At 34.5% G+C, this 24550-nt stretch overlaps 1 protein-coding gene across 1 annotated transcript in view; it reads left to right on the forward strand.

Moving 5' to 3' along the window:
* LOC132192502 (tachykinin-like peptides receptor 86C) overlaps positions 1-24550 on the forward strand; it is a 52428-nt gene that overhangs the window by 16060 nt on the left and 11818 nt on the right. The window contains exons 2-7 of the mRNA XM_059612489.1: positions 4184-4484; positions 5303-5414; positions 7089-7190; positions 17756-17890; positions 19803-19883; positions 20921-21071. Of these exons, the coding sequence (XP_059468472.1) occupies positions 4184-4484; positions 5303-5414; positions 7089-7190; positions 17756-17890; positions 19803-19883; positions 20921-21071 (882 nt within the window). The remainder of the gene's footprint in view (positions 1-4183; positions 4485-5302; positions 5415-7088; positions 7191-17755; positions 17891-19802; positions 19884-20920; positions 21072-24550) is intronic.

The raw sequence follows: 24550 nt of genomic DNA on the forward strand, positions 1-24550 counted from the left end.
AACGCACAAATCAATTATTTAAGTCGCATTAATATAAAAGGCGTGTCGTGTTTGCGGAATCGATACCAAATCCCTCTGCGGAGACTTCACTGGTGATACTTTTCCCAGTACGCCTCTTTGACACCTCAAAATCCTTTTCTTCCAGCCTTTGAGGCGCGGAAATGAAAATCGAGAACCTCGTTAGCAGCGTCTTATATTTTGGGATTATTTGCCACGCGTAAAATGTACCGTCCAATTGGGAAAACGCCTCCCCTCAGAGGGAAAACATTATTTTGTGTATAAAAGCCTGTCGTAAAGAATCGCTTTCTGCGTCCCAGCAGGGTTTGCCGCCACTAATGTGCCACAGGCATTTTATGAGATTCAATTTAGGAGCGAAGCGGAGTTTGCAAAACGGGCACGTGACCAGAATCCAACCTAAAACATTACTTCGTTATTTGACTGCCGAAAGCTATGGAAATTGTCCCCCTATTTCGTATTTCACAACATTAAATTGCAACATACAATATTATTCTGACTTGAAGTTTTGAACGGAAACATTATCCAATGGAATATCATTATTAGAGTAGACAGAGTTGTAAAGGTTTGTTAATTAATTTTCAAGAAATTACTAAATTTTTTTGAATATTTCAACGGTGATTTTGAACAATCCAATTGACCTACTTTACTTATGTAATAACCAATATGAAGATTTTTTTTTAATTAATTATTTATAAATATTAAAAATAATAAACGGCAAATTTTATTTACTTTTTTTCTCTCTCAAATATTTTATTTTTTAACTTTATAAAGACTTATTTTTGTCCATACATCCTTTTTTCCTGCAAAACTAAAAAATGCACTTATTATTCCACCAAGATTATAAAAATGTTCCACACTTTAAAATACCTGTTTAAATGTTCTTGATTTATTTCTGTGAACCGCTGTTTATTTCCTGAACGGAATTGCTTTGCATATATTTGAGATTATTATTATTGTCTGCCAAAGCTGGAAATTGTTGGTTGCTTAACCAAAACCGCTGAGAGAGTAAAGAGAAGAAAAGTTCTTGCGCCTCTATGGTTTTGCAAACTTCAAAATGTAATTTCTCACGCGAATATATTTCCCAAGGGTCAAAGAGCAACTTTAGACAAATTTGTTTAAGAAGGGTTAGCGGATATTATTAATTATGCGAGGATGTTGAAATTTGGCCTCCACCAAATTTCTCATAAAACTTGTTTATTGAAATTGATTTTGATACAAACTACGCAGCTTTTTCTCTTTGAAACAAATTTTTTTTATACATATTTATAAAAAAAGCCCAGTTGATCATTTCAGCTCAAATAATTAACCAATAAATTCATCAATTAATTCGAAATTTGGAACTAAAATTTTTGAAAAAAATTTTCATTATGAGTGATTGTTTCCCATATTATAATGTTTTTATAATTTCTAAATTTTTAATATTTTGCACATATTTAATAAAAATAAAATCCTTAAAATCCCTTTTCTACTTTTCTATTAATTAAAAAATACGTAAAATTCCAGTTCAAGTAAACTTTAATGTCCACAACAATTTTAAATATTTCTTTTAAGTTTAGAATTGGATGACGGATTAAATAGCACATCAGAGATTGAAATCAACACTATATCATGAGAAATGTGCTCGATTTTCATTCACTTTCTCTTGTCTCATGAATAATTTATCCTAAAAGCTTTGCAATCGTTCACATCTTTCCCTGCAAATATATCAATTTCGATTAAATATATCTTCAATCTGCAGAAAAGATCAAAGGAGCTTCTTTACCTTTCTCAAACAGCTCCTCCTTTGGCCCTTAACCAAGAAATAGAAATTGCGTGTGGTATGCGGGCCCAAGCAGGCTATGAGACTATGAGTGTTTGTATAAATTATTAACGGTCTCGTTGCTGCCAGGAAATCTCTCACACAAGGAAAACACATAATGCAAACGTTTGCCACCTTTTCCAAGGGGAACGTAACGAATCTCGCCTCTTGCTCCTCTGCTACGAGTTTTAGTTCTGCTCGAAGGCTTGAATATTTATGCTGATTACACTCTCGCCGAGCGCCAACTCCTGCGTCGCGTCTGGATAGGAAAGTCGTTATGTCGTTCACGGGAGGCGAAGCAGTCGAGGAAAAATGAGGTAGCGCTGCTGATTGATGGATTGCTGCTGGAATTCAATAAGTTTCTCAACCCTTTTTGCAATCCCGCTTCTGCACATAAGGCTCACCGCAGTTCCATCAGCAGCTGTTTAATATAGAGGAGAATATCTCATTTCCGTACATCTGGTGATTGATCCATTGCTCATGAAGTGAACATTATATTTTTTTTTTACTTACTTTGACCAATTTTCTGAAAGCAGATTCTAATTCAAGTTTATCCACAAACTGCCTGAGACTGCAATTAGAACTTGTGTTTGATATGCAGCGTCTCAACTGAAAACCAATTTTTATTGGTTTATTGTAGTTATTAATATTGTTTTGAATTATATTGAAAGCTTAGTTATTTTAGCAAAAAAAAAAAAAATTGTATCTCATCCTCTAATTGTAAAACATTTTTTGAATCTACGCACTAAAAAATTTCATTTTAACATAAAAACGTCAGCGCAAAAACAAATCGAAAATATTTCATTGCCACTACTTTAAAATAAATGGCTATAAATTTAACATTTATTTTTATGTTGGAGGTGATTTCCAGTGGTGTTTGTACGCAACAACGGCGACTATAAGGAGCGAGGGAGGAACTGCCTATAATTAATTTCCGCGTCTGCTTAATTGTGTCACTGGCAAGTTCAACGTACAAATTAACCATTCTTGCTCAGTCTGCCTGTGTCATCGCGACGAGACAAACTTCCTATCTGCTTCCTACAACATAATACGAGTTGCAGGAAGCATCAGTTTGGCAATCTGCAGTTGAAGGGCGTGTCATGATCATAAAGGCAGTTAACATAAGCCCTGCGTGTGGCATAATTCAATGAGTTTGTGGATCAGCACACAAAGGGTTAAGCTTTGACTGAATTAATATTCAACCTCCGTTAGGGAACATCGGAGCTTATTATGGATTAGAATATTTTATTAAGAGCAATAAAAATTTCAATTTAATTATTTTACACATTCTTAGAATTATTGTTGCTTTCTTTGAAGCTTTAATAAAATTTTTATTGCATTCTAAAGCTAATGTAATTCACAAGGATTTTTTTCACAAAGGCCAAGTTTGCGGTCACTTGCGGAGAATTTTTGCTGTTGACTTGGAACAAGAATTCTTCCTTTCATTTTTGCTGATAAAAATGTGACCTTTTCTCGCAGTAAAATGTGCGCGTTTCCTTTAGAAGCAATTTTGTGAGAGAGGATAAAAGCGAGAGGGAAGCAAATCAGATTAAGTCAATTTAAGGAGCAAAAAAATTTCCCCGTTTCCTTGACGCCCGGCGAGTTTCAAAGCAACTGGCTGTTTTCGACTCAGCGAATAGGTAATTTTCCACGCACCCTCAATGTCTTATATTTGCAATTAAGTAATTCCAGCTTACTAGATGCTGGTTAATGAGGGGTATATCGCCGCGCAATGGAGTATAAAATGGAGCGTTAACAGCTCGCACGATTTAATTACGTATTTACAGAAGATTTCACTTTGATGATGTTTATATTTAATGCGTATTAATTTGAGCACCCAGCTTTAAACCCTTCGGTTGTTGGGTTACGTAGCATTTGCGTAACCAAATAGATTTATAAAACATGGCATGTTATTGCCAATTAAAATCTGCTTAACGAAGATAATTATGTAAAAGCTTGAAATGAGCAAACTTGCACAAATATTCTCCTAGGATTTTAGTTTCGATAATTAGTTGCAAATGATATCATATTAATTACGTAATTATTATATGTAAGGATAAGATCAGTGAATCAAACTTTAATTACTAAGTGGTAAAGAATCTTAATTGATATATTTATGTCACCAGGCAATTAGTGGAAAATTTACATTTATTTACATAAGGAAAATACTGAACTTGAAAGTAGAGAAGAAAAAAAAATTTAATTCAAGAAATTACTTCAAAACATTTCAAAGTTAGAAAGGAGATTTTTGTATGGTCATTTATTTAAGAAGGAAAAAAATTAAATTATTACACAATTAAAATTACTTGCATTGGATTCAAAAGATAAAATGCAACAAAATTTTAGTAGTTGGTTGTTTGTTTACAGGTTCGTCCACCACCTCTGGGTCAGATTGTGGGCGAGGTGAATCGCACCCTTCTTTGTCTGAGCTCGACCCTGTCACCGGTCAACAAGACCGACCCGAACGTGACCTTCGATGCTTCAGACGAGTGGAGCTGCCTGGGGGGTGGGTCGGCCCCTGGGGCGACGACGGCCGCCCCGACTCGGAAACGCTCCTCGACGCAGTACTACATGGCTTGGTGGCAACAGCTGGCCTGGAGCACCGTTTTTGCCGTCATGGTTTTTGTGGCCGTCGGCGGCAACTCCATCGTCATGTGGATTGTTCTCGGTAAGAGGAAAGAGTGCAAAATGCGTAAAGTTTAAGCGCGCGCGATTTATTAGAGAGCGTTTTTTTGATGAAGGAGGGAGGGGGTTGAATGCTTTTCGACGAAACCTGATTAGCATTTCGCTTGCTAACGCCAGATGGTGGCTTTTCAAATTTCAACCATCAAAACTTTGTTAAATTTACGTTATGTTAAGCTTAGTCAAAAAATTTTAAAGTTAAAATTAATTCAGGAGTATAAAAAAAAGAGATGATTTTTAGTATTTTTATTCTTTAATTAAAAATTATTTCATAACTAATGAAGACTAATGTTGATATTTTTGCTTTGAAAATTTCACCTAAATTACCTATTTTTTCATTAAAAAATATTTTCATAAAAAATTATATTCTGGTAATTTTCATAGAAATACTATTTTTCATCCATTTTGCTTTTTTAAATTATTCTCAGTGAAGTTAATAAACTAATTTTTAATATTTGAAGTGTAAAAAGCATTTCTCTCACAATATAATAGCATTTAAGCCTCAACACCTGGGAACTAGTTCATAATTAGTCGCACTGCGAGAAACTCCCCCAGTGTTTTATTCTCTACGGAGAGAAATATATTTCTAGGGCGCTTGACGGAAACCTAATTGAAGTGTTGCTGTTTTTGCTCCCCAAGAGATGCAAATGAAGTGTTCCGCGCAAAAAGCATTTCACTCCCTCTTCGCGTGTTCGAGAGCCCTTTTTGCCTCTTTTGCAGCGCGCGACAGCTGAACAAACAAACTCCAGTTTCACTCGCTGTACCTGCAAATGAGCCCTGAGCCTAATTTCTGTGTGTTTGCAGCGCACCGTCGCATGCGGACCGTGACAAATTACTTCCTCGTCAACTTGAGCGTGGCCGACCTGCTCATGGCCGTCTTCAACTGCATTTTCAACTTTGTCTACATGCTCAACAGGTTAGTTACCGTTCCAAATTAGATCGTCTTCATCGTGTTCGAAACAATAAAAAAAATCAAAAGCGCGACTTGTCATAAAAGCTTTGAAATGTTTTTTTTTTTTTTTCTATTTTATGAGTTATATGAAAAAAAAATCAAATGTAGATTCCGTTAAAACTCGCAACAAACACAATTGTAGCAATTATTCTGCATCACCTTCATTAGTGATATTCATGTATTATTTTACATTATTCGAAGCATATCAAATTACACTGTTGTGAAGTCGTCCTGAAAGTAGATCGTGTTCATTTTTGATTACGTGTGACATTTGCCGCAGGTGCTCATATTGCTATTTTGCATATATGAATTGAATGCAATGTAGCCTGGCGTAATAAAGCAAAATTCAATTTACAACTTGTTTGTTCGCCACAATGTCACTGCAATTCCGCAATCAGAATAATTCTCCAAGCCCCACAGCCACATGTCAATAAAATAACAATGCAAAATAAAAATGTGAGATGCTCAACCGGCAATGGAAATTCAATGAAAATTCTCAGTAACCCCTTTTGAAAAATTGTTTCAACTTTCAACTATGAAAAATAGCAGAGATATAAATCAAAAAGCGCAAATAATATGCATCAGTTGTGTAATTTGAGTATTTGTTTTGTTTCTGGGTGGCTTTTATTTCTCTTTGCAAACGTTTTTTTCCTGGGAAGCTGATATTCATCTTCAAGGAATACAATAGAGATGAAAAATTTCTTGGAAATATCAAATTCGGGGAGCATTATTTGTGGATGGTTTGGTTTGTCCTGAGGTGCTTTACTCTTTTGTTAACCAACAAGAACAAATTGGAAATTCTTATCTGCCTTCTAGAATTTCATCGGCTCGATGGAAACATAAAATTATTATTTTTTTATATAACTATTTTCAATCACTAAGAACGCAAAAATTTAGTTTCTCAGTGGAAAAAAAATTATTGGAAAGTGTAAAATCGATCCAGATATAAAATCTCGAAGTATAGTTCAAAAATATAATGTCATCATGCAGTGTGAAAAATAATAAAAAACCGTTTATTGTTTTACAAATTTTCAGTCAGAAAAACGCAATTTCCAAAGGTGGATTCCAGAATGAATTTTCAAGTGAAAGAACCAAAAAGACTTCATCAGTCCGAGATAAAAAAAAAGGAAATGTAAATTGAATCGCACTTTAAGCCCAGCAAAAACTTGTTCATCTGCTCGCCGAAAGTTTTTCATCAAAAATTCCATTTAAGGAGACGCAGTTTGTCTTTACGAATGTTGCAGGGCGAGAGGCTTGTCTCATTAACTCGCCTCCGCTCTTTTCCTCTCCGCACACATTCTCGCGTGTTGCATTTTTAAGAAGGGGGCCATCTCGCAGAAACAACACAGTACTCTCGCTTGACGTCGCGAATATACATTATCCAGATAGGGAAAAACTTTTTATTCCAACTTTTGCCTCTTCCTAAACTCGAACGCGTCTTCGCTCCACTTCGCCCAAACTGGAAGTGGCAGCTTGTCTTTTCCGCGACGGACGCAAACGTAAAAAGTCCGGACCAAAATAAAACTTTTGCTTGAATTTCAGTCTCTTTTTCCGTGGGCGACACTTTTTCTTTCTCCCAAGAAGTGTTTCTTGCAAGGCTTATTAATTAATGAGAAAATTCTTCTTTCCCGTCCGCAGTGACTGGCAGTTCGGCAGATCCTATTGCACGGTAAACAACTTTGTGGCCAACGTCACGGTGGCTGCCAGCGTCTTCACCCTCACTGGCATCTCGATAGATAGGTAAGTTTACGACTTCTGTGTGCAATTTTCTTGCCACCCGAAAAATGTCTGCCGGGCGGACGTGTCTGCTATACATCTTCTCTCACTTGCGACACCTTTCAGACAAGTTTGTCTGCAAAAAACCTTAAAGATTCATGACGCCCAACTTTACCTGGCTTATATGAAGTTTAATTATAAGTTTTGATTTTTACTAGGATTCTTCATAAAAGGAAGGTTTGATCATATTTATAAAGCTTTTCTCTGCAAAAAATTTAAAACAATTTTATTAAAAATCGATTAGTAAAATAAGTTATAAAGAAAATTCAGGAGCGTATGTAATTTATACTGATACATTTTGACTATCCATATTATAATCTTGTAATCATGAAAATTAAGAAAATAAATAAATAAACTACCCTTAAAAGTTTGCAAGCTTAAAAAAAGGCGCTGAGCTAGAACTAATCAAAGAAAATCAAGGCGGAAACTACAGCTTTGCTTTCATTTTCCTGCCCACTGATTTCTTCTGCACCAGTTTGCTTGTTAACTCTTGAACCGTGATTCTTCCAAGGTGAAGTACTACCTCCGTAACTTATAATTACAGTGCCTTATTGAAGGTCGTCTGCTGACGTGCTAGATAATTATTCCGTGCATAGATCAGTTCACGGCCACGTAGAATCGTGACATAAACTTATGATAATTTTATTTTCACAAATTGTAAGATAGCAACAATTATGATTTTCGGATATTTTTATGGCACTAATATAATTATGAGAAATATCAAAGTATTGCGATTATAAGTGGTATTAATGTGAAATTATTGATGTTTATTTGTACAAATTGATTGGATGTCAATAATAATGGATGAATTAAATTCTGATTTGTTTATTTTGCTTTTGATTAATTAACATGGAGAGCAATATCGTTTTGATGTAGAATTTTGTAATTTGGGTGGCCATAAACCGACAAAACGTTTATAAAACAACTTTTAATCAATTTAAAATTGAAAAATAAAATAATTTATTTGAAAATTAATTTAATTTATCGCTCCGTCACATGCAACAAATGATAGTAAAAAAACTATTGCTAAAACGCCAAAGAATAAAGAGCCGCTGCCAAAATTGGAATAATTGTCACCAATTCTTTTTTATTTGATTAACAACAATAAAGAACTAATTTGGCTACCAAAAAGTTTATGACAGTTTAATTAATTAAATTCATCGTACATCGCTTCAAATAAAATCCTTTACTGGAAGAAACATTTTAAAAGCTCTACGAAAGAAATAACAGGCTTAAAAGAGCACACGTGTCTTTGCACTTTGCATGCAGAGCACTCAGCAAATCTAATTTCACTAAAGCATTTCGTCACCCTTTTTCTCGCGCGCACATTTACACCGAATGCGTTAATTGGTCAGGACGTCGTGGCAAATTTAATTAAAAACTGCGCATCCAAACTCATTCCCGTGCATTATTTTATTCCGGCAAATCCGTCAGCGCGCCAAAAATTTGGATGAACCCGAAAAACGTTGCTTCTGCCGCAAACTGCCCCTCGGCTGGTCACAGAAGTGTAATTAAATTAGCTCTCCACTGAGACTAATGGAAGGCAAAATGTAAAGGAGCGTCGCAAGAGAGAGAAACCATGTTGGTCGACAGCCGAATGGGGTTGCCGGACGCGTTTATGGACAAAAGTTGCAGCCGAGCGTAAATCATGGCAGCAGATTTTGGAAATGCGTTAATGGTCATTTCGGCAACATAATGAATGCGAAAATGATAATAGGAGGAGTACAAAAAGCACTCCTATTTTATAGCACTGTCCATATTTCCCTGCCCAACTCCACCTTCAATTTGTGCAAATTTCTAGCTGTTGTTTGACTAGTTTGTTTTTAAAATAATATTTTATATTCTTGAATTGACAAGTAGTCAAAATTCCTTAACAATGAGATCCATGGCGTGTGAATTCCAATCAAAAATTTGCACTTGGTAAGATTTGATACATGAATGAATCCAAATTTATAAATAAAAAAAAAAAAAAAATGAATAGAGTTCAGAGCATTACCAGTGGTAGGAAGAGCAAAGTTTAGCGAAGCTGGCAGATGGAACTGAACTTTAACAGGAAAACTTTCATACATACGAGTTGGGATTAAATTTTTTTGGTATCCATCTTGAAACTTTTTTGTCAAATTGGTAAAAGAAAAAAGTCAATCTTGATTTGTTTAACTACCTTTGACAACCAGAAACAGTTTTAAATTACACAAATTTCATAGCTTATTGCTAAGTAAAAAGACTGTTAATTCCGTTTTTACGTGACAAAATAATTTTGGCTAGGAAATTTCTGGATAATTATACCTTTTGATTTTGCCATGGAATAATTTTAATAAATTTTTTAAATCCTCTATTAAATATTTTGGAATTAATAATTCTATGATCAGAATTAATTCTAGTAATATTTGGATTTAATAATTTTTCATGGGTCTAGGAATAATTTTTGAAATATTTCAATAGATTGAGCAAAATGAAGCATAATCTCAAATATAAAATCTCAGATCTCTGTTAAACTTAAAACTGCTCAAACTGCTCATTTAGAAACAAAATCAAAGTCACAGAAAAGCAGCTTATACGATCTATATTCTATGCTATTTGCAGTTACTTATTTTTTTCTGGGAACTGGACAGAAATAATGCCAGTTTGGCAGTTTGTCATTTTCCTGTTGTACATTTCGCAGCAAGTATAAAGCAAAAACTCGCGTCCACTTTTGGTGCTGACACGAGCGTCTGTACCGAGACTTAAAGTAAGACAAATTGCCTCTTGTTTGGTCTCCGTGGGCCATTTTTTTCGTCCTTATTGTTCGCTCGCGTGCTTCAACAGCATCGCCCAGCTTCAGAGCCACGCAGCAGTTTCCGCCGCGCCAAATAATTGCCTATTTGAAGATCAAGGGCGTGCGTGAATTCCACTTGAGCGAGCTCGTTGCATCCAGAGCAGAGAATCAAAAAGTGAAATAATGCGATTCCACCCATCAAAGAAAACGATGTGGTTTCTTCTGCATTACGTTATACCAATTATAATATAAATACAAAGAAATATGCAAATATGTAGAAAAACGAAATAAATTAAACATTTCTTTAATATTAGGAATATTTTGCCAATTTGTATTTTGAGAATTCAATACATCTAATAATTTCCCCTTTTTAAATTTTTACTTGTCAATTAAAAATTTAATATTCCTAGCGTCCTAAATCAACACATTTCAAATTCATGGTGATTTGAATTTAAAATCGGCTTTTCCTCGATGGGTTTTTGTGAGTTGTTTATTGTTTCAGAAAAACAATATCCTGCTCTACATGTTTCTGCTGCAGGCTCACAAAAATCCGTCGAGGAAAAGCCGATTTTTAATTCAATTCACCATGAATCAACCCTCGATCGTGAAATTCTACAACAAAAATGAAAATTATTTGAAAATTAATTTGATAATTAAAATTTAAAAACTTTAAAATTTAGTAAAAACAAGTCGAAATCAGTCTGCATATAAAAAATAGCATGCCTAAAACAGATAAAATTTAATTAAAAATACCCTTTTTTAATTCATACTTTCTTTTTAAATATTTATGTGAGATAAAATACTGCTGCAATTAAAATAAGATTCATAAAAATAAAAGCTCGACTTTAACTGGGGATATTACCCAATAAAATGGTATTCTGTGGATGACAAAACCTCTCACATGCTAAACTTTATTTCGGTTCGACTCGATTTCGTGCGCGATCGAATGCAATAATCTGACGTGTAAACAACGAATATCCTCGAAGGCAAGTTTGCATTGTTATTGCTTTCAAACGTTTCGCTTCTGGTTGGTTGCATGTGCGAAGTTACTGACTTGCACACATATTCTGTTGTTTTGCTTCCGACTCCCCAAACTGCTCTCTTCGCCGTCTTCACGCCACATGGATAACCGCATTTGCGCTCACACATCACGAAAGCAAAGTAAACGCAAACACAAACTACCCCCGGTGCCACGACTTTCAATTGCATGCCAAAACGCAAATATTATTTCCAATATGGTATATTTATTTATTTGAAATAACTCACGATGTTTAAGGGGAAAAAGGCTGGCACTCAAATTTATGAGCGGATATAAAAAAAGGGTTGTAAACTTTATTTTTCAATATGTATATCAACTAAATCTTTCAAAACAATGACAAGTTTGTAGAATTTCAAGATTCAATTTCTTCAAATGCCAAAAAAAAGAATAGATGTAAAAGTCTGAATCAGATTTAATTTCAGTTTTTAACTTTTGATGGTTGAAGAAAATTATAAATGAAAAAAAAACCAAAAAATGTATCCGTTTAGTTTAACACTTTGGGAAAGTCCACATATAAATCGTACACAAGGGGCGTCCTGAGCCGTTTAACACTCAAACCCTTGTTAATTATCTCTAAAGCCAACGCTTGAAATGCAAATATTTGTCATTCATTTAGAACAGTCTGCTCCTCTGGTAGAAAGATAGCCACTGTTTTGTCAACGAAGTGCAAACTGGCAAAAAGTAAAACGGCAAACCAGAATATTGATCACGCCTTGTGTGCACTTGGTCTAGATTTGTGCCGTTCTGGTCGCGGCGATAATGAATACGGAGCGGATTTTCCACATCAAATTTTTTTCCTGGCTTTCACTTTTGCCATGTTCTTTACTTTGTAACGATATTTTCCACCCCATTCGCACGTCATCAGGGCTCTTGAATAGATTTGGTGTGCACTTGTAATTCGAGAGTGAAAACTCCTCAGATTATCAAAAGACTTGCTGGATATAAAAGGTTTATTTTTGCTCTGCTTGCTTTCTCCAATTTGGAGCTGCGTAGGAAACTGTTTGGTGGAAAAATAGCCCACGCATCCATTTTATAGCATTCTTTGATCTCTCGGTGAGGGTTTACGGTTTGGTGGTTTCCTATAGAGCTCTTCTCTAAAAAAATCGAACAATGGTTTACATTTTTTTACAACGTGGAAGAATTTTTCATTATTTTTTTTTCATTTCTTTTCAGATGCGAAGTGACAAGTTTTGTTAATTTATTTTCAAAAGTTAATTAATTCTGCGTTTGTTTGGTCTTCACTTAATTTCCGTTTTCTAGGAGTAAAGAAAGCAGTTAATTTAAGATTAATTAAGTATTTAAGAAATATTCCGTGTTTGCAGTTGACACCTAAGATCACAAAAGGGAAAGAAGTTGTTAATGAAGAATTTCTTCGGATTTCTTAATTAATATTTTTCACCCTGAAGGTGCGACTTTTTGCTCAGTTAAGATCTTCTTGGAAAGAGATGAAAAGTGTGTCTCTGATTTCGATTTTGTCAGTATGATCAGTATAAATTGATTATTCTTTTTCTTCTTTTTAGCAACAAAATGTTTAAAAACTTACAAACAATAGTTAACAATTTAGGCTACCAAAATCAAACCCAGATCACGTGTTTTGTAAGACTAATTTTCGAGGCATCAGAAATTTTAATTAATTGAATGCTTGGAAAAATTGCATCCGCTTTGTGACTGAACCTTTTTCGCCTTTTTGCTTGGTAGTTTAAAAACAATTATATATATTATTATTAAATATTTTCTCAACCCCTGGTATGAATGCCGCAGACCAAATATTATTTTAAAACATTTTATTTTATTTAAAACACACGTTTCTCTTGTTTTCTCTTCCTTTTGATTGCATATAACAACGAACCATTTGGTCATTTCAGTTCTGATGTAAGTTTTGCCCCGCGAGGCCACATTTGTCCTCATCAAAAATGGAACAGGCAACCCTCTTCCATTTGGAATAATGCACGGCCGCAACGGGGCAAAAAACATGCGAACTAGTTTTGTTTCCTTCGCAGCAGCCCATTATCTTCTTTTTCTCTAGTCGAGGCCTCCTTTTCCTCAGCCGACTGCGGAAACTGGAGTAATATGAATCTTCCTGCGCGTCCTCCTTCTGCTCTCTGAGAAAATTTGCATCCCGCACACACTGCTGCGAGTGAATTATTCAGACCTGCCTATAGTTGCGATTTATAGCGCACATGCTAAATAAAAGAAATGCTCTCGCCGGAGATAAAAATAAAATAATAAAAAGAGGAAAGAGAGTGCTGCTGGAAAACTTTGTCGGTCGAGTTTATTAGAATCTGGGGATTGTTTTGCATGGCGTGAGGGTCGAATGTATATCGCAATGTTGTCGTGCAGATCCAAGCTTTCCAGATTAGAAAAAAAATAAAAAGAGAAAGTGGAGTTTGGGCGTATATTGTTTTCCAATATATTGGCGCTCCGAGTAATACAAAATGTGTCGCCGTTCGATCGACAGTTTCCTTTTTTTTTTCCTGAAATCTAAAAAAGCTCCTCTCCTATTTTTTGTTGACGATACACTTTAAAGACTGTGTACGTGTCCGTTCGCATGCAAAGTTTGTCCGCCTATAAGCGGCGGTCGTTTTCCTTTACGACGGGGTTACTTCGCCGAAAGTGTTTCGTTTGCTCAGTGAATTGAGAAGCTATCTATTCCATATTATATTCAATTTTCTTGCTGCTTCTTTTGAAGAAAACGATCAGAAAAGGTTTTGCCACTTATAAAGTATTTTTGCGTAGCAGACGCAAATAAATTCAGGAAATATTTATATTTCCTTGTGTCTGTTTCGTCTCCAGCAGGTGTTTCTATTTACAGAATAATATACTCCATAAAAAAAGGAATTATAAGCATTTAACCTATGAGAACCCAAGTTAACTTTTACTTAAAAAAGGAAAGTAAAAAATAAAATATTCTGATAATGGGAAAAAATTTAAAAAAAGTATTTGCCCCAGCTGCCATTTCGTTCTTATGTCTCAATTTCTATTGATAATTTGTTACATTAACTTTATTCTTGAGGCCTTTTTTCCCATGTCATATTCACGCTTAAAACATCGAAGATAGAATTTTGCTGCTTTTACAATAGCGTTTGAATACAATAAATAACTTGATTAGTTCAAAATTGTTTACTTTTGTAAGATAAATTCCATAAATTTGTGTTTAAAAAAAAAACTTAGATAAAATTTAATATATTTATATTTGAAATATAATCTATCGAATTTGAAAGGATAGCAGAGAAGGCGAGCTTTTGAGGAAAAACGCATCACGGGAAATGAGACGGTGCGCCGATAACAAGAAATCCCAGCCGAATTGGACTGGGATAAATAACGACAAGTCACCGGGGATCCACCCACCGTTCTATTAACACACGTTTTCCCATCTGTGGAAATAAGCCAACAATTTTTCTTACCTCGTCAGGCTCCCTCCGGATCCCTCTGCGCCTAATTGCATTCTACCCTGAAAAGCAGAAATCGGGAAAAGACAAACGCACGTTTCTTGTTTTCCTTGGCAAAAGGTAAACGCGAGTGATGAGATTGCGTTTCTTGAGTTAATGGCATATAAACCTCTGCAAGTCGGACCCGCATTAATATTCACGGCGTGCCATCTCCAGGGCGCTTTCTTTATGGCGCCGAAATGAGAAAAGAGATGGATGCGGCGCCAACCAGCATTCCGCAAATATCTCCTCGCCATTTCATTACAGACGTCTTTCGAGTCTTTGATCAGATCCCAAGCGTCTTTTTTCATCCCAGCCCTCCTCGCCTGCCGACAATTTGAGTGCCTAAGCAGGTCCTTTTCTTTTAAACCCAGAAAGGCTTTCTCGACTCAATCTCTTCTCCGCGTGCCTTGACACTTCGAGTCGCAAAATGAAGGCAAGGGTTTATCGCCCAACAACACATGTGCTGAATGTTAAAAGCATTGCCTTTCGCCTCCTTGATTTTATATAGTACAGCTTATAAATATTTGACCGGTCGTGTTGACATAAATATTTGATTCGAACAAAATTTATTCAATTATGAAAATTGAAGCCCACGTGCTCTTTTTTCTGTTAGTTAATATTGATTGTGAGTTTTACAGTAAAAAACTCCCGTTTTCTTAACACATAATTTTGATTAGTAATCGCTTCCTGATAGGCTAAAAATTTCAGCAAAAAGCGTTTCTACGTTAATCAGTTGCGTTATTTTTCCTTCGTGAGAAAAAATGATGGCAGCAGCTTCCATTTTCTTTATGTCTGGAAATTTGAAATAAGATACATTTTGTTATGTCGAGTTAAAGATCTCAAACTCTGTAATTGAATGCTTTGGCGTGGGCTTTCTTCGTGACTTTTGAGCTTTCGGAAAAATTCTGAGTAAAGAGCAAATCAAATTTCTTCCATTCTCAGAATCAAAACTTCAATTGATTTTGACTGATTTAAGTTCAAAACATTGCTTATAAGGATACCAGAAAGTTGGAATGGTATTGTTGCTCGTCAGACGCAGTTCTCGGCAAGGATTTTAGACTCTTGTGATTAATTTTCCAGAAAACCACAAGGACGTCTTTTTTTGCTTTATTTTGCGATTTGAAAATAAACAAAGATACAATGGGATAATTTATAATTTTTATGCGTCTCCTTTCTTTGTCGCTTGTTCAACTTTTGATCACGAACTGAGAAGGGATCGAAAGCTTTAGAAATTTTATATACATCAAAAATAATAAATAAAATAAATTATTTCTTTCCTAAATAGAAATTTTCAGCCACATAAATTAAGCCTGTCACATTTTAACAAGACTGATCCTTAGAATTTTTTATCAGAAATGTCTGAAAATATCTCTATTCCTGATAAATTAATAGCATTTGAACGGTTCAGAACCATTTTTTCACATGAGAATAAACGACACTTCCGTCAAACCGAGAGACATCAATCATATTTTGAGAGGCCGTTCTATTTTATGAGGAATCGGAATTTTTTCATATTCAAGTTTGTGCCGCTCGTAAATTTGGCGAAGAATGCACTAAAAAGCAGACAGTCGGTAATTTCACGCAAAACTACTCGCAATATGGCGCTAGCAAGACGTGGTTGCCTCAAAATTGGCTTTAGGTTCAAGTGTGGATGATAAAAGTTGTGCCGTGACGAAAAAAGAATGAAAAAGGATCAGAGAAATAGAGTGAGACGCTCCCAACACTTGACAGAATAAAATTATTGCTCCGAGATTGCGTGACTGTAAATAAAAGTGCCTCCGCCGCAGATGTGTTTTTATTAAATTGTGGATGAAATAAGGAAGGAGTGGAAGACTTGAGATGAAGATAATTTACCGGGAGAATGAATTTGATTTCAGCCAATATGGAATTGGAAATTGTGCACCGGAATATTTTGTAAACATCTGGAAAAAAATTATGATGAAATACATTTAAAGATTGTAAAACAAAATGTTTTAATTTAACTAGAAAATTTCCTAAAAATAGAGAAATTGTGGAATATTGATTGATATGTGGCTACTGAAAAGTATTAGTAAATTTTTAGCCTATCCAGCCATAATACTAAAATTGGGTAATTCGGCGAATCATGGAGACAGGGAGAGGCATTTTCATGAGCTCCACTTTGATTTTCACTTAAACTAAAACCTGTATGTATTTAAAGCTTCTTGGAAAAAAGAGAAGGAGGTTGAAAATTTGGATAATAAATATGTGTAGGTAATTCTAACTGAAAAGATACGAGAATCTGAATATTCTTGAGCTTTTCCATTCTTCTTACAATTAGTCCTACTCATGCACTGGCTGGTTGCAACTGGTTTATTTTTATAGGCGGTTTTTCTTATAACCATGGCTGTTAAAGGGTGTTTTTCCTTCAGCTGATTATCTGCTTCTTACACTTCTATTGTCAAGTGTTTTTGTGTTTTGTGCTTCCTCTAAATGTATTTTAATTGTGTATCGTTGAGCCGTTTTTTTTATATGTTTTATATGTAAAAATTTCGACATCTGTTTGTGGAAGTTGCTCTGCTCTTTATGATTCATGTTAGATATTTTATTGCCAAGCAGAACAATAAAAACATTCTGCATTTTTCAAGCTCAGAAATATTATCAAACACAGGAGCACAACAGTAACACGAGCTTTTCATCGCAGTCATTTAGATAATGGAAAATGCGCACAAATTTAAAATTAATTCAAAAAGCGTAGGATGAGGTTTCCTGACTTTCTAAGCGCTGTGTTCCTCTTTTTTTACAACCAGCGCGTATAAAGTAGGGTGTCCTAATTAAATACAGAGACGTAAAAAAACCTTTTAATGTTTAAACAAAATTTAAAAAAAGAAAGAAAATAATAATTTTCTGTAATATAGTTTTCATTTGAAAATACAGAGTGCAGATTTTTTAATTCATGAAACAGAGAATCTTTTCAAACGAAAATAATTCTCTGTACATTTGTAAAGATTGTAAAATAAAATAAACTATTTGCATTTCACGCTCAACAGATACGAATCTCCATTAAAAGCAGATTAATTTATTTGGATATCATTTAATTTTTTCTCACAGCTCAAAATGCCAGCAGTATTTGCTTGCAAATTATTTTATAGCGAAATAGAAGACAGAAAAACACACATGGTAAAGCCAGACTGATGAAATTTCCTACTGCCATTATTTGCAGAGTAGCAGGCACGTCCGCCACAGAACTGAATTTGAAACGCGCTTTTTGCCCCCAAAATGAGCGGAAACGTTTAATTGGGCAAGCAAACATTCTAATTTAATAAAAAAACTTTCATCTCGGTAGGTACCTGGCCATAGTGCGTCCGTTGCAGCCCAGGATGTCCAAGATGAGCGCCCGGGTCACAATAGTCGTCATATGGGTCGCGTCGGCCACGCTGGGCTTTCCTTGTCTGCTCTACTCGACCACCATCACGTACAAGTAAGTTGAGCCTCGTTATCAAGTCATTTATCAAGCTATCTCAAGACTTATAGTTAATTCGAAACACAGGGAAAAGAGATTTATGATATTCGGGTTTGCGTCGGTCTGCCTTTTTGATTTATTTTGGCCCTATAAATAAATATTGTACGGCGTATTCATTATTCTTTCTTTACGGTACTAAATTTACATCAAAATTCCACGTCAAATTGAAAAAAAATATATATTCTTTACAGGTTTATTCATTTAGTTCAAATGTTGTGTTGCCATGTGAAGTTCATATTTTTATTTTTTAACATTTTCGTTTATATTTCTTTTTGTGCTTCAAAACTTGCTCTAAAAGAGAAGTGTTATAAAGCGGGCCAAAAAATACGTAACTTTTGCTATTCAAAATTTAATTTTTTGAAAATTTTAAGCTTATTTGTGGGCTCGATTGCTTTCCTTCATGTATACTTTTTATCCTTTTTATGTCACAAATATTTTTTAACTGTAGGACTAGAGCAGTAAGGAGGAAATCAGATTTAAAGTAATAATTTTTCATATTAATAATCATGTTTATAATTTAATGTTTTGTTTTAAATATTTAAAAATTAAATAAAAATTTTAAATAGAAAGTCTTATCAATTTATGTATCTATTTAGTATTAAATCAAAGAAGCAACATACATCAATTCACTTCTTCAAAACTACTTATTAATTTATATTTGTAAATTTAATTTATCAATTTATAGACATGCAACTTGTAATAATAATCGCTGGTTCATTTTTTTCCAATAGTATTAAGTTTTCTTTGGCATCTCGATAATATCAGCTAAAAGTTAGAGCTTCAATTAATTGCCTTTAAAGAATTTTATAAATTAATTAATAATTAATTCCATGTCCCGCTTTTTAGTTGCTCAACTGGAAAATTTGCGATCTGATTAACGTTGATTAATCTGAACGCTATTAATCAAATTTGTTCTGGGCAATGTGAAATGCTGCGTTCAGGGAAATGTATTTCAATTAAATTCAAAAGAGCTGCGTGTTTAGCGTAGATATAGCGATCGAAGCAGCTTTTGAATCATGAATAGAAGACAGAAAATTTCAAATAAATTCAATCATTCCACGTGTATTGCAATGAAACTGCTCGTGCGTGAAAAAAATAAAGCAATAATTGAAAATTAATGAAGTTTCTGTGCTCTGCGTTGTTGCTATGAATGCGCTTAAAAAACATTTTGCATTATAAAAACAATGCAAACTCAAGGTCTCTGCAGAATACCAATTATATGGCTCAAGCAGATATTAATATTGATTAAATAAATGTAGGCTAACAACAAAAATAGTTATTGAATATTTTTAATTTGAATTTCTTATGGAAAAATTATTTTAAATTTGTTTTATTTTAGTTTCAATAATATAATTATACATAATGTAGCTCATAATATTTTGCTCGCAGATTATCTTAATACACTTTATTATTATTATAATTTCCTTTTGAATGGATTTTGTGTTTTTATATTATTTTTTAATATTTAAGAAAAATTCTTCTAGGAAATGGTAACCTTCCCACTGAGAATGTTAAAATGTCAATTTGCATTTTTACTAACAACTAAAAAAGATGGTGGATTGAATTTAAATTCGGCTTTTCCTCGATGGGTTTTTGTGAGTTTTTATTGTTTAAGAAAAACAATAACAATAAAAACTCACAAAAACCCATTGAGGAAAAGCCGAATTTAAATTCAATCCACCATGAATCAACCCTAGATCGTGAACTTCTACTACAAAACTAAAAAAGACTTTGTATCTTTTTATTCTTAGACTGTATCCATAAATAAAAAAGTCTAAAAATTAGAATCAATTCGATAATCACTTTCTCCACATCAACCTGCATGACGCTGTTTTGATTTAATTCAAACTGCTCCCTGTCTCTGTTTTAGGTCCAGCGGCGGCCAAGTCCGGACGGCGTGCATTTTGATATGGCCAGACGGGCAGCCGATGGTGTCCACCATGGACTACGTGTGAGTGTGTAATTTTGCGTTAACAAAGGCGGCCATTGTTCCACGTGAGTTGATAGCAGAGATCGGTCGGTTGCAATGCAAACGCTTTATCGACTGACCAAAGCGGGAGGGACCCGAATTGAATTTGCTATTATATCAAACATCAAATTTGGTGCTTTGTTTGAAGTGGTGTGTTTAACATAACAAAACAAAGAGAATTTCCAAATTTCCATCAAAATCACACCCGCGTTAATGAATTCTTCCGCTCGAATAATTTTCGTTACTGGGAGAATTTTGACTCTTCCCTCTTTTTGAGCCTGTGAAGAAAAAATAATTGCAAAAAAAATCGGTGTGTTTCCAGGAGGCTTGGCTCTTTTTCTCATTCTCTTGTCTGCTGATTAGGCCTCAAAAGAGTGAACACGACCAGAGATAAAAAAAAGCATTGAGCATAGTTTAAGATTTTTTTTTCGTACGTAGGCCGATAAATGTGTGTTTTTTTATTTTTTAGGATAATGAAAAGTTAAGCTGTTCTCTTAATGTGCTGCGATGAAATTCATTTTTTCGTTTGAGGAATACAAAAATATTAAGTAGATTTGTCAAAAATCTAAGTCTAAAATATTCTAAGCTATTTTAAGTAAGGCGACTTTTATGCATATAGTTGAGAAAAACCCATTTAAGTATTTTAAAGGTTTTCTTAATTTTGAGAAAATCTTTTGATTTAAGTTTAGAGTGATATACAAATTAATTTTACATATTTTCGAGAGCATAAAAACATCAGTACAATTTTGGAAACTTTGTAAAGGACATATATACATAAATATTTCTAAGTAGTAAAGGAAAAAAACATTGAAAAAAAACATACAGTGTTTTTTAAACACTTTCTTATGAAGGATCTTTTCTCAGATTTAAGCTTAGATTTTTCACAAAATATGTAAAAAAAATGCGTTTCTTTATTTTAAAATTGAGCTCGCAAAAATCTTTCTTTGTGGAATATTTTTACATTCATATTTTACTGAATATTTACTTCTCTTTTACATAAAAAATATTTTTCTGTTCAGGTACAACTTGGTGTTGTTCATCGTGACGTACGTTTTGCCGATGGCCGCCATGGCCGGATGCTACTCTGCCATGGGCCGCGAACTCTGGGGCAGCAGGTCAATCGGAGAACTCACTCAACGTCAGGTGGATTCGATCAAGTCTAAGAGAAAGGTGAGTGGATGCTCTCAGCTTAGATTAGGATATCCTCTCGTGAGGAAAAAACGTCGAGATTTTTCCCTTTCGACGAGGCAAAGAAAGTAAGCACGTCTTTATCTCTTTGAAATTTATGGCCGGGAGATTTGCTGAGAGAATTTACAAGCAAAAGTATGCAAATTTTTCTGCGACACGCACGACTGGATTTGCTTTGAATTTTTACATGCGCCAGAGTGTTTCTCTCGCATGCACAGAATTTTTTGTTGAAAAATTGATTATTTGCCCCGAGGGATTGAGCTGAGCAGCCTGCGAAATTGCATAAAAAGTGTTTCACTTTTCCGTCGCTTCGTCTACTTTGATTCATTTATGTGTTCATTCAGAGGCATTTCTAAGGGTTCCATTTCAGCCCAAACTTTTTTTCTGCGACATATCCACAGGTAAATTAAAGCTAATTTTTCTTTTGCGCGCAGAGGCAAGCCCTGCAGCGCTCTTTGCAATTTGTTATTTCAGCCACTTTTACGAGCCGACACTAAGCAAGAGTTAGAGCTCAGAGAAAGCCGTGCGAGGGGCCGGCAAAGTTTGTTTTCTGAAAGCAGTTACAAACTACACACATCTACGGCCACTTCCATCGATCACTCTGGTCGTGGCACCTTAATGGACACACAAACCTCGCGAAATGAGGAAAACGTTAACTGCTAGATTAAATTAAGACCTTCTTCAAATCCTTCTCAAGAGAGCGCTATTTTTGCTAAATTAACTGTAACTCGAAAGCTAAGGTGAATTTCGCTTGAAATCATAGGATCATTTTCAATAACTGATTTTTGAAAAATTATTTTGGAACAATAATAATGTTTATTTGGTTTATTTTATGTTTTAATTTCAAATATAAGCATAATGATTTGCTGATGATTTGCGTTTTTTTTTTCATATTCCTAATAAATTTAAAATTCATTTTACTTTTTGATTTATTTTCAATTTCGAGTAAGAAATAAGCCGATTATTTCACGAATATGGTGTAATTTTTGTAAACTTTTCATGAAATTAATGTATTTTTTTCTCTCTCTCATCATTTTTTAGTTTTCATATTTATAATTTTTTTAATATTTGGAATGTCTCGCTACAGGCAGAAATTCATGCCTTGTGGTACACCAAAAAAACTTAATTTACTAGTAATATTCAGCCATATATTATTCGCTCTAAACATGTACTTGCTGAAAAATTTTTTATGCCCTCTGCATAAAATATTTTCATCTCTCAAAGACATTCCTTTGACCACCCGATAACGCAGTGATGCTTGGCGTGTTTCCTTGATGCAGCGAGCAGGCCCGGTAGAACTTTTATGGGCTCAATTTGCAATTCAAAATACTCAGCTGAAAGCGAACTTCGCTATTGCCGAAAATCAGTTTTGGTTTCCAAATCAAGCACACATGCTTTTACTAGTTCCGAAAACACGATTTGCAAAGTCTCTAGATCTGCTCTAGATAAAATATTCACCTACACTGCAGCGTTCTCCTTCATCATTTTCAATTTTTTTCAAATGAGCCGTAAAATAATCCAGCGTGATGCATTTTGTTTCACTTGTTTCGGTTGGAAAATGTTTAAGCCACGTATATTGTAAAAAATAAAAAACACCCATGAGGCGAGTTTTATTATTTCGCGCTTGGGCCCGCGGGAAAGAAAATGAAAAGTGAGAGTAGGATGGGAAGGGGAGCTCCTGCCATGTTATAAAGATAAGCAAAGTGACAACCCCTCTTGCCTTGTTAGTATAAATTTTAGCCATTAGTGTTATTAAAACGTGTTGGTTCATTTTTTCGGTGTTTTAAAGTGACGGTTTAAATAACCATTTTAGAATAAGTCTCTTGAACTTTGTGCTATCGTGAACCGCGAGTTGCCCTCCGACCGCAATGTACCCATTTTCTAGATTTTTGCTTTTTCGTTGCCTGAATTGTGGTTTATTAACTGGTAAGGATAACAAAATTGATTAATTATTCTTAAGTAAAGATTTATTTTTTATTTTTAAGAAACATTTATATTTTTCTCAATTTGAAAATTTCCAAAACCTAATTTAATCCTCGTTCTCAATGACTTTTCAGGTAAAATTAATTAAGAGTGGGCAATAATTATGTGAGAAATCATAAAAAAAAAACTTTGAATTTTAAATGGAATTTCAATTTCCTATTGAATTAGATACAATTATTTACAATTACTGTGTAAATTATTGGTTTATTATGCATTCAATGAAATCCTGTTTTTCATAAAGTTAAAACAACTAATTATTTGATGGACTCTGAACTCTTATTAAGTTAAACTTTGTAAAATTAAAACTTATTAAAACGCCCGAAACTTTGTTTCAAGTCTAGAGCGGGTGAATAATTGAATTGCAAGCCGGATTTTGCCGCCATTAGTGTATTTCACCGAGTCTCAGACTTGCAATTTGCGTTGTTCAATTACAGCGCCGCTCTGCACGAAAGCAGCGAGTCGAAAATTTATTTCGCAAAGTCTCTCTTAGGCCGTAATCTTAAGAGCAAAGCGCTCACTCTGAGCGTCTCTCACGCGGCGCTAATAATTGCTTGATGTAAACAGACATAGAACCTTCCGTCAATTAATGTGGCCTGTCAATACTTAAAATGAGCGCTTTACTCACCGTCTCGCAGATAGGGCCTGTCTGCGAACAAACTGCGCAGTCACCTGCAAATGCAAAGATAATTAATTTGCGATTACAGTGAACTTATTTATCAAGAATATAATTCATATCAGTTTTTTATTCATTCGATTAATTTTTTAAATAGTCCCATTTTATATTGGATAATGATTTTTTTTCTATACGTAGCTATAAATATTTGCTCAGAAAAACTTTCAATTTTACAGAAATTTCAATCTGGCAAATTACACAGTTATTTTCGTGTCTTAATTATCTTGAGTTTGACGTTTTAATTCAAAATCTTATGACGCACAGGAATGTAATATAATCATGTGCCCTTTAATTCTTGCAAGCCTCGCAGGCACAATATTAAGCTCCATATAGCATTCAGATTTCGCTTTAATTATAATCATCTGTAACTCGACTCTCCCCAGGAGTGCCAAATTGCTCAAATAACCTTGAGAATTTTACGCCTTGGGCCAAAAATGATCTAATGCAGAGTTCTTGTTACAAGAATATTCTGAGATAAGCTAAATTACACTTTTTGGGCTGCGATCCTCCACTTCAATTTCTTGTGTTGCGACGAAGAAACTTATTCCATCTGCGATAAATCAAAGAAAAATAAATTCCAGCAAACAAGAAGCCATAATAAGAATTTTTCAGAATCAGAAGGGCCAACAAATTGAGATTCATTGGCTTTTGCTAAAATCCTGTATAATGGCTTTGTGCCAGTAAGATTTAGGTCACCAGAACACATATAAAAATTTAGAGAATGAAGTTAAAATATTGGTGATACTAAACGCCAATACTGAAGACATAGTTTCAAAAATGCGGCCCAATTTCATATCATTAGGAA

This window comes from Neocloeon triangulifer, unplaced genomic scaffold (genome assembly GCF_031216515.1).
Source record: "Neocloeon triangulifer isolate White Clay Creek 2 clone unplaced genomic scaffold, ASM3121651v1 ptg000003l, whole genome shotgun sequence".
Taxonomy (NCBI): Eukaryota; Metazoa; Arthropoda; class Insecta; order Ephemeroptera; family Baetidae; genus Neocloeon; species Neocloeon triangulifer.